The sequence below is a fragment of the Lolium rigidum genome, chromosome 7 (assembly GCF_022539505.1).
Source record: "Lolium rigidum isolate FL_2022 chromosome 7, APGP_CSIRO_Lrig_0.1, whole genome shotgun sequence".
Taxonomy (NCBI): Eukaryota; Viridiplantae; Streptophyta; class Magnoliopsida; order Poales; family Poaceae; genus Lolium; species Lolium rigidum.
In genome coordinates this window covers 145,279,695-145,292,956 of record NC_061514.1, presented here as the reverse complement: position 1 = coordinate 145,292,956, position 13,262 = coordinate 145,279,695, and the positions used below count along the sequence as shown (strand labels likewise).

Genomic DNA, 13,262 nt, shown 5'->3' with positions numbered 1-13,262 from the left:
CTTGAGTACACTACTTTCGCCTAGGCTGAAAGGCGTTAAAAAGCGCTTATGGGAGACAACCCATGTTTTTACCTACAGTACTTTGTTTTTATTTTGTGTCTTGGAAGTTGTTTACTACTGTAGCAACCTCTCCTTATCTTAGTTTTGAGTTTTGTTGTGCCAAGTTAAGCCGTTGATAGAAAAGTAAGTACTAGATTTGGATTACTGCGCAGTTCCAGATTTCTTTGCTGTCACGAATCTGGGTCCACCTGCCCTGCAGGTAGCTCAGAAAATTATGCCAATTTACGTGCATGATCCTCAGATATGTACGCAACTTTCATTCAATTTGAGCATTTTCATTTGAGCAAGTCTGGTGCCATTTTAAAATTCGTCAATACGAACTGTTCTGTTTTGACAGATTCTGCCTTTTATTTCGCATTGCCTCTTTCGCTATGTTGGATGAATTTCTTTGATCCACTAATGTCCAGTAGCATTATGCAATGTCCAGAAGTGTTAAGAATGATTGTGTCACCTCTGAATATGTCAATTTATATTGTGCACTAACCCTCTAATGAGTTGTTTCGAGTTTGGTGTGGAGGAAGTTTTCAAGGATCAAGAGAGGAGTATGATGCAACATGATCAAGGAGAGTGAAAGCTCTAAGCTTGGGGATGCACCCGGTGGTTCACCCCTGCATATATCAAGAAGACTCAAGCGTCTAAGCTTGGGGATGCCCAAGGCATCCCCTTCTTCATCGACAAATTATCGGGTTCCTCCCACTGAAACTATATTTTTATTCGGCCACATCTTATGTGCTTTTTCTTGGAGCGTCGGTTTGTTTTTGTTTTTGTTTTGTTTGAATAAAATGGATCCTAGCATTCACTTTATGGGAGAGATACACGCTCAGCTGTAGCATATGGACAAATATGTCCTTGGTTTCTACTCATAGTATTCATGGCGAAGTTTCTCCTTCGTTAAATTGTTATATGGTTGGAATTGGAAAATGATACATGTAGTAATTGCTATAAATGTCTTGGGTAATGTGATACTTGGCAATTGTTGTGCTCATGTTTAAGCTCTTGCATCATATGCTTTGCACCCATTAATGAAGAAATACATAGAGCATGCTAAAATTTGGTTTGCATATTTGGTTTCTCTAAGGTCTAGATAATTTCTAGTATTGAGTTTGAACAACAAGGAAGACGGTGTAGAGTCTTATAATGTTTTCAATATGTCTTTTATGTGAGTTTTGCTGCACGGTTCATCCTTGTGTTTGTTTCAAATAAGCCTTGCTAGCCTAAACCTTGTATCGAGAGGAATACTTCTCATGCATCCAAAATACTTGAGCCAACCACTATGCCATTTGTGTCCACCATACCTACCTATACTACATGGTATTTTCCCGCCATTCCAAAGTAAATTGCTTGAGTGCTACCTTTAAAATTCCATCATTCACCTTTGCAATATATAGCTCATGGGACAAATAGCTTAAAAACTATTGTGGTATTGAATATGTAATTATGCACTTTATCTCTTATTAAGTTGCTTGTTGTGCGATAACCATGTTTGCTGGGAACGCCATCAACTCATTGTTGAATTTCATGTGAGTTGCTATGCATGTTCGTCTTATACGAAGTAAGGGCGATCTACACTGAGTTGAATGGTTTGAGCATGCATATTGTGAGAGAAGAACATTGGGCCGCTAACTAAAGCCATGATTCATGGTGGAAGTTTCGGTTTTGGACAAATATCCTCAAATCTCTAATGAGAAAAGAATTAATTGTTGTCAAATGCTTAAAGCATTAAAAGAGAGTCCATTATCATGTTGTCTATGTTGTCCCGGTATGGATGTCTAAGTTGAGAATAATCAAAAGCGAGAAATCCAAATGCGAGCTTTCTCCTTAGACCTTTGTACGGGCGGCATAGAGGTACCCCTTTGTGAAACTTGGTTAAAGCATATGTATTGCGGTGATAATCCGAGTAGTCCAAGCTAATTAGGACAAGGTGCGAGCACTATTAGTACACTATGCATGAGGCTTGCAACTTATAAGATATAATTTACATGATGCATATGCTTTATTACTACCGTTGACAAAATTGTTTCATGTTTTCAAAATCAAAGCTCTAGCACAAATATAGCAATCGATGCTTTTCCTCTATGAGGACCATTCTTTTACTTTCAATGTTGAGTCGGTTCACCTATTTCTCTCCACCTCAAGAAGCAAACACTTGTGTGAGCTGTGCATTGATTCCTACATACTTGCTTATTGCACTTATTATATTACTCTATGTTGACAATATCCATGAGATATACATGTTACAAGTTGAAAGCAACCGCTGAAACTTAATCTTCTTTTGTGTTGCTTCAATACCTTTACTTTGAATTATTGCTTTATGAGTTAACTCTTATGCAAGACTTATTGATGCTTGTCTTGAAGTGCTATTCATGAAAAGTCTTTGCTTTATGATTCACTTGTTTACTCATGTCATACACATTGTTTTGATCGCTGCATTCTCTACATATGCTTTACAAATAGTATGATCAAGTTTATGATGGCATGTCACTCCGGAAATTATCTTTGTTATCGTTTTACCTGCTCGGGACGAGCGAGAACTAAGCTTGGGGATGCTGATACGTCTCCAACGTATCGATAATTTCTTGTGTTCCATGCCACATTATTGATGTTATCTACATGTTTTATGCACACTTTATGTCATATTCGTGCATTTTACGGAACTAACCTATTAACAAGATGCTGAAGTGCCGATTCTTTGTTTTACTGCTGTTTTTGGTTTCAGAAATCCTAGTAAAGAAATATTCTCGGAATTGGACGAAATAAAAGCCCGGAGGCCTATTTTCTCACGAAGCTTCCGGAAGACCGAAGGCGAGACGAAGAGGGGCCACGGGGTGGCCAAACCCTAGGGCGGCGCGGCCCCCCCTGGCCGCGCCGGCCTGTGGTGTGGGCCCCCGTGCCGCCTCTCGACTTGCCCTTCCGCCTACTAAAGCCTCCGTGGCGAAACCCCCGGTACCGAGAGCCACGATACGGAAAACATTGCGAGACGCCGTCGCCGCCGATCCCATCTCGGGGGATCACGGAGATCGCCTCCGGCACCCTGCCGGAGAGGGAATCATCTCCCGGAGGACTCTACACCGCCATGGTCGCCTCCGGAGTGATGAGTGAGTAGTCTACCCCTGGACTATGGGTCCATAGCGGTAGCTAGATGGTTGTCTTCTCCCCATTGTGCTATCATTGTCGGATCTTGTGAGCTGCCTATCATGATCAAGATCATCTATATGTAATTCTATATGTTGCGTTTGTTGGGATCCGATGAATAGAGAATACTTGTTATGTTGATTATCAAAGTTATGCTTATGTGTTGTTTATGATCTTGCATGCTCTCCGTTACTAGTAGATGCTGCGGCCAAGTAGATGCTTTTAACTCCAAGAGGAGTACTTATGCTCGATAGTGGGTTCATGCGCATTGACACACAGGACGAGTGACGAAAGTTCTAAGGTTGTGTTGTCTTGTTGCCACTAGGGATAAAACATTGATGCTATGTCTAAGGATGTAGTTGTTGATTACATTACGCACCATACTTAATGCAATTGTACGTTGCTTTGCAACTTAATGCTGGAGGGTTCGGATGATAACCTGAAGGTGGACTTTTTAGGCATAGATGCGGTTGGATGGCGGTCTATGTACTTTGTCGTAATGCCCAATTAAATCTCACTATACTCATCATGATATGTATGTGCATTGTCATGCTCTCTTTATTTGTCAATTGCCCAAGCGTAATTTGTTCACCCAACATGCTTGTTCGTCTTATGGGAGAGACACCTCTAGTGAGCTGTGGACCCCGGTCCAATTCTCTTTCTTGAAATACAATCTCTTGCAATACTTGTTTTTCTTGTTTTCTCTGCAAACAATCATCTTCCACACAATACGGTTAATCCTTTGTTACGGCAAGCCGGTGAGATTGACAACCTCACTTTGTTTCGTTGGGGCAAAGTACTTGGTTTAGTCTATTGATCTATCTTACACTAAAGGTTACTAAAATATGAGCATTATTGTGGAGCTTGTTAACTCCGGCATTGAGGGTTCGTGTAATCCTACGCAATGTGTTCATCATCCAACAAAAGTGTAGAGTATGCATTTATCTATTCCGTTATGTGATCAATGTTGAGAGTGTCCACTAGTGAAAGTGTAATCCCTAGGCCTTGTTCCTAAATATCGCTATCGCCGCTTGTTTACTCGTTTTACTCGCGTTACTACTCGTCGCGTTACTACGCTTGTTTCATCGTCCCGGGCAAAGCACTTTTCTCGGTGTCATTGCCGTTGCTATCGCTTATTCATACCACCCGTATTTCACTATCTCTTCGCCGAACTAGTGCACCTATTAGGTGTGTTGGGGACACAAGAGACTTCTTGCTTTGTGGTTGCAGGGTTGCATGAGAGGGATATCTTTGACCTCTTCCTCCCTGAGTTCGATAAACCTTGGGTATCCACTTAAGGGAAACTTGCTGCTGTTCTACAAACCTCTGCTCTTGGAGGCCCAACACTGTCTACAAGAATAGAAGCTCCCGTAGACATCAAGACCTCCGGGAGATGATTCCCCTCTCCGGCAGGGTGCCGGAGGCGATCTCCTGAATCCCCCGAGATGGGATTGGCGGCGGCGGCGTCTCTGGAAGGTTTTCCGTATCGTGGCTCTCGCATGCGGGGGTTTCGCGACGAAGACTATATGTAGGCGGAAGGGCAGGTCGGGGGCCACACGAGGGGCCCACACAACAGGCCGGCGCGGCCGAGGCTTGGGCCGCGCCGCCCCGGTGTCCGGCCACCTCGTGGCCCCACTTCGTCTCTCCCTCGGACTTCCGGAAGCTTCGTGCAAAAATAGGACCCCGGGCGTTGATTTCGTCCAATTCCGAGAATATTTCCTTACTAGGATTTCTCGAAACAAAAAACAGCGATAAAACAAAGAATCGGCTCTTCGGCATCTCGTCAATAGGTTAGTGCCGGAAAATGCATAATAATGACATATAATGTGTATAAAACATGTGAGTATCATCATAAAAGTAGCATGGAACATAAGAAATTATAGATACGTTTGGGACGTATCACGGGCCGGTTTGCGCTATCGCGACGACATACTTTGTGCGCCGGCTACAGCGCGCGGCATCGCTCGTCCACGCGCGAGAAAACCCCCGCGCTGAAACTTCCCCTTCCGCGTCGCCGCCCGAGCGCCCAATCCCTCGTCTCCGCGCGGCCGCCGGCGCAATCCCGACGATGGACGGCCCCTCTGGCAACCCACCGACCCCTCCCTACTCCGCCCCACCCATCGCCGCCGCTTCCGCCGCGCCGCCTCCCAATGCGCCAAACCCTAGCGGCGGCGCCGACGGCGGCAACACAACGGCAGCTGCGTGTGCGCTCTTCGTCCCGCCGCGCGGGGTGCTGCACACAGGTGCCTCTGCCGCGCAGATGGTAGCCGCGCAGGGCGCCGGCAATGCGCGGGCTGCGCCGAGGAGGGGGAAGGCGTCGTCGACCAAACAGCCATACATCGGTGCCGCCTCCGTGGCGCCGCCGAAGAAAGCGAAGGCGCCCGCCTCCCGCCGGCCGCAGCCTCCTCCTCCTCCTCCGACGAACTAGACACGTCCTCCTTCGACGACGACGAACCAGCCGGCGCCTCCGTCCGGCAACCGCGCGGGCGCACATACGGTGCATGATGAAATGCCCGAGAGGTAAAAAACACTACTTTTCATCCAAATTGTAGTTTAGATGCATACATAGCCGGATAATAATGAATTTCATTGCAATGTAGATGTAGAGTCGATGATGACACATTCATGGAGACAATGAATGTTGGATCTTTGTTTATGCATGATGAAGCCGCTGATGGAGAGGAGGAATATGAGGATGTAGATGAGGAAGGGAAGGGTTGATTGAACCTCGCCATCCCGGTCGGTCGGCCAACTACACCATATCGGGGGACAATTTGCTTTGCAAGACGTGGTTGACAATTGGAATGGATCCAACAACCGGTACCGATCAAACAAGAGAAACATATTGGATGAGGATGACGGAGTACTTCAACACACACAACACAAGTGGGAACGAGCGAACCATGCGCTCACTTCGGTCCCGTTGGTCCGGCATCAACACCGATTGCCAAAAATGGGCGGGCGTGCAAGCCAACATCGATGTTCTTAATCCAGGAGGCACAAATGAGAATGATAGGTTAATCCATTCTACTACTATGTTGACCATATGGCTCATATGTGAAGAATACTGTTCTAGTTCATATAGCTCATCTATTTTCTTTTTCGCATATGTGTAGAACTCTATGGCTCAAGGATTGTTTAGGGATGTGGGAAAGAAGAACAAGAAAGGCAACAAGATTCTTGGCAAGCCATTCACCTTGCATCATTGCTATGAAGTTCTAGGGAATGAAGAAAAGTGGAAGACCCGCGGCAAGTTGGATGCGGCAACTATGGCGGCCAATGCTACCGGTGATGCAACAATCATCGATGATGATGATTCAAGTGATGAAGGCAAGAAGAGAAGCTCCACTCCTCACTCGGTCAACAATGGGCGGAGGAATGTGCATGGTAGGAAGACCGCCAAAGATATGAAGGGAAAGAAGGCCGGAGATGACGACATTGCAATGGCTATGGAAAGGATTACAAATGCAATGTTGCAAGCAAATGAAGATATGAAGATGCAAAGAAACTTGGAGAAAGAGGCTATGGATGATATTGAAGGTAGGAGAGCCGCTTTGGAGGAGAGGAAGTTGGCTTTGGAGGAGAAGAGGCAAGCCACCGAGGAGCATCTACGCCTAGCGGAGGAGGAGAGGAAGCTTTTCTTGATGGATACTTCCCAAATGGATGAGAGGCAAAAGGAGTACATCAACCTTCTTCGCGATGAAGTGTTGGCCAAGAAGAGATTGTTGGTAGCCAACATGAACACTTCCACGACCGGCATGTTTGGAGGAGGCATGCCGACGTTTGGAGGAGGCATGAGAGGCATGACCGGCATGGGAGGCATGGCCATCATGGGAAGCATGCCCATGCCCGCCATGGGAGGCATGGCCGGCATGGGAGGCTATGGAGGCATGGCCGGCATGGGAGGACCAACCTATGGAGGAGTGTTTGGAGGGACTATGGGAGGCTCAGTGAGTGGTGTGTATGGGAGTATGAGAGCACCACCGGGAGGCTTCGTGTCTTCCATGAATGCTACTATTCCTCCTTCAACCCAAGATGACGAGGAAGAAGAAGAAGGTGTTGACTTGGAAAATGCGGAAGTGTGATATGCATTTGTGATATGCAAATTGTGTGTTCCACTTTGTCCATTTGAACCATATGTCGTGTGTCATTGTTGAACTACGTCATTTTGTGTGTCGTTCTTGAACTATGTGATGTGTGTTGCACTTTGTGTCCATTTAAATTATGGTACATCATTTGTTTCATGATTTATGCGTGAGTATTTGATCTTGTGAGATGCATAGTAGTGTAGAAAACTGTTTTCCGCGCCCGCGTGCGCTGTAATTTGCCGCGTCCGGCGGAGGACCTTTTTTACCGCCCGCGCACGCGGTGAATATTGGCGCGTCCAGCGGGGGAAAAACCGACCCAGCGCGCTATCCGGTTACCGCGGGCGAAATGAGGTTTATCGCGCCTGTTGGAGATGCTCTAAATATATTGTTTTAGGAGATTTCTACATCAAGGCGAGATAACTCACCCTTGAAAAAAAAAACAATGCAATAAAAGTTTGTCCGTCCGATCCATGTACTAACACGATCCTGACTGTCCAACTAGGTCCAGAACGTTCACCAGAGCCGTCGCCCCGCTCCGTTCGCTCGCGGTGTTGTCCCCCCTTCTTCCCCACGCACGACCATCCTAAACCTCCGCCGCCGCCGCCGTCGCGGTCGGTTCCCCCGGTTCACCCCATTCGGCTCCGCCGCCTCTGACGCTTGTAGCGGCGGGCGGCCGCTCGAGAGCGAGGTCATGCTGGAGAAAGACAGGATATCCTACTTCTACGATGGTACGCCCCCTCTTCTCTACTGAGGACTGCGCTCTCCCTAACCACTGTATATACCTAGCTCTCCCCTTAGTCGCGAGTCTCTACTCTTACTCCTCCTGGGCGCCTCACCTGGCAATTTCGATGATAAGGGGAAATAATTTATGGGTCTAGTGGTATTTTGTTCTTGTTTCGCTGATTTGTTAATGGCAAGATGCGATCGTGTGTCAGTTCTGTCTAAGTCTGTGCGGTGATTTTACGGCGGAGGGAAATTTTAGGATATGCTAAAGTAGAACCCGTGCTACCCTGTTCATTGGATTATATTTCATTCAGTACTTCATTACTTCAACCCTAGCCTTATGTGCGTTATGAAGTTGCTTTAGTGTATACTTCCTTCTTGGTCAGATAAGGAAGTTAAATGCTAACAATTTCTGCAGTTATCTGTTTAACGATGTAGGCTAGGGGTAGATTATGTTCTCTCGCATGTGTTCAGATATATCTGATCCAGGTTCTACGACTCCTTCATTCATTTATCCAAGGCCCTTAATTACTCCTTCTGTAGAGAAAAATCCGTGCACCTTGTTCAGTATGTTTTTAAGGTTTTCACTGTGATGTTTGTTATGATTATTTACTTGGCTTTTGTGTGACCGAGCATCTCAGGGGATGTTGGCAATGTGTACTTCGGGCCAAATCACCCGATGAAACCGCATCGTCTTTGTATGACACATCATCTTGTGCTTTCGTATGATCTTCACAAGAAGATGGAGATATATGTGGGTATTGTATTCCATTTATTCCCTTTCTTTGTACTTACAAAGTGCCTTAAATGTGCCTTTTACCTTATTTTGCTCCCGGTGGATTTTGCAGAGACCCCACAAAGCATATCCAACAGAGCTAGCCCAGTTCCATTCTGCTGATTATGTGGAATTCTTGCACCGGATAACTCCTGATACTCAGCACTTGTATGCAAGTGAATTGACTAGATGTATGAATGATGACAATTTTCTCTTCTACAAACTACTCTCCTAGTCTTTGCTGCTTTCACAATAAAATACATGCCACATTTATTGTTGCTTATGTTTATCTGCTAGCCACATGCTGCTGTAAAAATTGTGTCAAACTTGGTAAGAACATGTGTCTGACGAGTAGGCTACGTGCCCAAGAACTTGTGGCACCCCACTTTTGTTTATATGGATCAAACACCAGCGGCAGTTGGTCAAACTTGTGTAACTTCGTAGTGGCACTGAACCGAGACCCCCTCCTTACCTGAATCTAAAGGTAGTGCTATATTTTAGGTTTTGAGATGTATACTTAAAATAGAAGCAGAACACAATAAGATGGTTTGATCTATCAAAAAAATTGTTGTAGGAAAATGGAAGCTTAGTTGCTACCTCTTAAATGAAAAACTGTCTGTTACACTTTTCACAACATGCTAGTTTTACCAAATGGTATTGCTATCGAATAAATCTCCATGTATTGGGAGTTCTCTTGTCCTTCATAATTTGTACCCAGTTGACTTTTGTAATCATTCTTGCCAGTCAATCTTGGAGAGGACTGCCCGGTCTTTGATGATTTGTTTGAGTTCTGCCAAATCTATGCTGGAGGAACTCTAGGTAATATGATAATTGGCAATGCTCTTCTGTCTATTTTGTGATCTCACTAATCTGTTCTTTATTGTTCAGATGCGGCTCGAAGGTTAAATCATAAATTATGTGATATTGCCATTAATTGGGCTGGTGGGCTGCATCATGCAAAGAAGTGTGAGGCATCAGGCTTCTGCTACATTAATGATCTGGTTTTGGGGATTCTGGAGCTTCTCAAGTATCATGCTAGGGTTCTCTATATTGACATTGATGTTCATCATGGAGATGGAGTTGAAGAAGCCTTCTATTTCACTGACAGGTTCATGCTTTCGTGAATAAAAAGAATGCATGTGTATTTTGTTGATAGTTAGTTATTCTTTTATTGTCACCATATTTTTCAGCCTAGTGGCTATCTCTGACTCTCTGTCTTCTGATGTGGGTAGTGTGGCGGTGCTGTATAATTGTGACACAGTGTGTTCAAGAGCCTTGAGATTTCTTATCTGATTTTGTATATCTCTTTACAGGGTAATGACTGTAAGTTTCCACAAGTATGGTGATCTGTTCTTTCCTGGCACTGGTGATATTAAGGTAATGTTGTACTGACCTGCTTTATGAATATAATTCTTATGTAGTCGACTTTATTTAGTCCGCAGTTACTTCATTGTTATTTTTTTGGTTGGTGATACCCTTAATCGTATTTGGTTTGTGCTCACTATTACGCATGAATTGCATGGTGTTTGTTGTGTCCTATTTAATGTACATTGGTTAAGGTTGTATGAAACATAAGAGACATTTACCAAACCAATTTACAACAGGTGTTTGCATAATGTTACTCAAAGTTGATGGTGCTGCAGGTAATCATAGTTACAGGAACCGTTGCAACATACTTCAGCCCCTTGTTTTCTTCACTGTCTCCTGTCCTTCTAGAAGTTGTAAAATGTAAACATGTGACATGCTATCACTGAACTCTCATTCCTTAACTGGATAATCTTGGCATGTTATTCTGTCGAAATACCCAGCATCATATTTCGGGATAGTGGAGGTTTATGATCTATATTTGATAAGCGGTCATGCTCTAATAGGATTTTCTTCATTCTGATGCATGCAACTAATTGAAATTGTGTATCATCTGAGCTGAGAAGACTACATGTCACTCTTGCGGTCATGCTTGAAGCACCACCGGAAGCTTAATTTATTGTTTTTACCACTGATCATGATGTTTTCTTTTGCCTGCGATGTAATTTTTGCTCATGTTTTATGCGTGCTCCTGAATGAATGAAGGGTGCTTTATGCAATTATATTTGATTGAGCTGTGAATTTTCCAATCAAAATTCGCTCAGTAGCTGGGGAGTTTGTAACTAGCAAAATAGAGGAAAGGGAAGGTTCGAAATATGCGCCTTTCTGTTTATAAACATGTTGAAAAAAGTTGGCACTTACAGGTTGCATCTTGCTTTTTTTTCCTTTAAATAGTTGAATATCACGTGCTGTTAAGTATTGATGATGATATATTTAAGTTATTTTATATCTTCATTTTAGATGGATGTGCTCTTCATATTGTTTTACATGACTATCATTTGAAGGATATAGGAGACAGGGAAGGAAAATATTACGCCATCAACATCCCACTTAAAGATGGCATAGATGACAACAGCTTTACTCGGCTCTTCAAAACGGTAAGTCGATGTGCATTATTTTATGGTTATTTTCATGTTCTTGTTCTCAAGTCTTATCGAGGTATGTAATATTGGTTATCATGTAGATTATTGCCAAGGTTGTTGAGACTTATCTGCCAGGTGCTATTGTTCTTCAATGTGGGGCTGATTCATTGGCACGAGACCGTCTAGGGTGTTTCAATCTTTCAATTGAAGGTACTATATTCTTAAGGATATTAAGTGCAACTCATAAATTTGGCAAAAGTGTCATCCAGATGTATAATTAACCAACCCATGTTTAATCTTTGTCTCCACTTAATTGTAGAATTGCTGCATTTTGGGAATTTCTTGCTTTGATGTTGTTTCGTGTCTTTCGTACTTTAGTTCCATTGAGTTAAACTTGCTTGAGTAATAGGGAGTATATTATACTCACTAACTTGATCTGTTCTCATAAACAGGCCATGCTGAATGTGTGAAGTTTGTCAAGAAATTTAAAATTCCCCTGCTGGTAAGGGAGAAAACTATTTCCATATGTTTTCATTTGCTTTTTTCTAGGATATCCATGTATTTTCAAACATGCAGGTGACGGGAGGTGGTGGATACACCAAAGAGAATGTAGCACGCTGTTGGGCTGTTGAAACTGGAGTCCTTCTAGACACAGAGCTCCCAAATGGTATCCATTTATTTGTTCTGCCCTTCGATGCTAGCAACATTTTTCCTTACTTTTTTGTACTTTAAGGCGAGAAGTGAAAACAAATCCAATAGTTCTACCAGTAGCACTTACCTTTTTTGTATGTGTTTCTTCCTTAATGGTTATCCATGGTCCAGAGTCTTACATGGCATTTTCCTTGCAGACATCCCCGACAATGAATATATTAAATACTTCGGTCCAGACTATACATTGAAAGTACCAAATCTGAGCATGGTATGAACCTTTTATGGCTGAGCCTTTTCTTTTATTCCTTTGCCTCTCTGGTGTTATATAAATATTTAACTGCAGTTTGGTGCATCATACTTTTTAAATGTTGAGCATGATCAACTAGAACATCCATTTCTTTCTGTAGGAATGTATAAATGCTAACCTAACTGTGCTTTGGTATTGATTAATGGACCAGGACAACTTGAATAGCAAGAGCTATCTGAGTTCAATCAAAGTGCAAGTGATGGAGAGTTTGCGGGCCATACAGCATGCACCTGGAGTTCAGATGCAAGAGGTTAGTTTGTATTCCCATTCGCACACGGTTGAAACACCCCAATTGGATCTGAATACAATCAGTGAACTAGACTATGCCTTTGCATGTTTTGTTGCCTGTTTTTGTTGTTTCCATCAGTATGTGTAGTTTCTTTTTTCCTGAACTAGAGACTGTATACATGATGAGTCATCTTGCAGGTTCCACCTGATTTCTATGTCCCAGACTTTGATGAAGATGAGCTGGATCCTGATGAACGCGTCGACCGTAAGTGGAATACCTCTGGCATGTCTCGCAGTTCTTCTGAACTTTGTCATCACACTTCTTACAGAATTGAGGTTTTATGTTTTGCAGAGCACACCCAAGACAAGCAGATTCACCGCGACGACGAGTACTACGAAGGCGACAACGACAATGATCATGACGATGGTGCACATTGAAACTGCCCTCTTTGCCTACTGCTGATGTTGTCCAGTTCAAGAATCTGGGGGTGGAAATAGTTCGTCGATTCGCATCTTAGAATCTAACACTAGGGCCTGAAAGCATTCCCGGAGAATATATTTTGACCGGACAGTGCATTAAGTATGTTGTAAAATTTCTGATTCAAATCTGGTACACATTTGACAGGTACTGTCATTTTTGGCTATGTACACTCTTTTAGTGCCTTTTAGTTTAACCTCTTGGGTGACTCGTAAGATGTTTAAGATTTTGAATCTGATGCTATGTTTCATCTAAAACAAAATCAAAAAAACCTACGTTCATATTGGCAAAACTAAGGAAAGCAATCAGGGAGACGGAGAGAAGCACGGGCACGTATCCTTGGCCGTTGCCATCCTCCGATCGCCACTGCCTC

At 43.6% G+C, this 13,262-nt stretch overlaps 1 protein-coding gene across 1 annotated transcript; it reads left to right on the top strand.

The window, feature by feature from the left end:
- Window positions 1-7,885: 7,885 nt before the first annotated feature.
- On the top strand, window positions 7,886-12,987 carry LOC124677955 (histone deacetylase 9-like). The gene is made up of 14 exons (XM_047213888.1): window positions 7,886-8,008; window positions 8,645-8,757; window positions 8,852-8,969; window positions 9,523-9,597; window positions 9,667-9,886; window positions 10,092-10,155; window positions 11,148-11,240; window positions 11,327-11,435; window positions 11,678-11,727; window positions 11,802-11,892; window positions 12,074-12,144; window positions 12,335-12,433; window positions 12,610-12,676; window positions 12,764-12,987. The coding sequence occupies exons 1-14, from the start codon at window positions 7,972-7,974 to the stop codon at window positions 12,847-12,849; spliced, it is 1,293 nt and encodes a 430-aa protein (XP_047069844.1). The 5' UTR covers window positions 7,886-7,971; the 3' UTR covers window positions 12,850-12,987.
- Window positions 12,988-13,262: the final 275 nt, after the last annotated feature.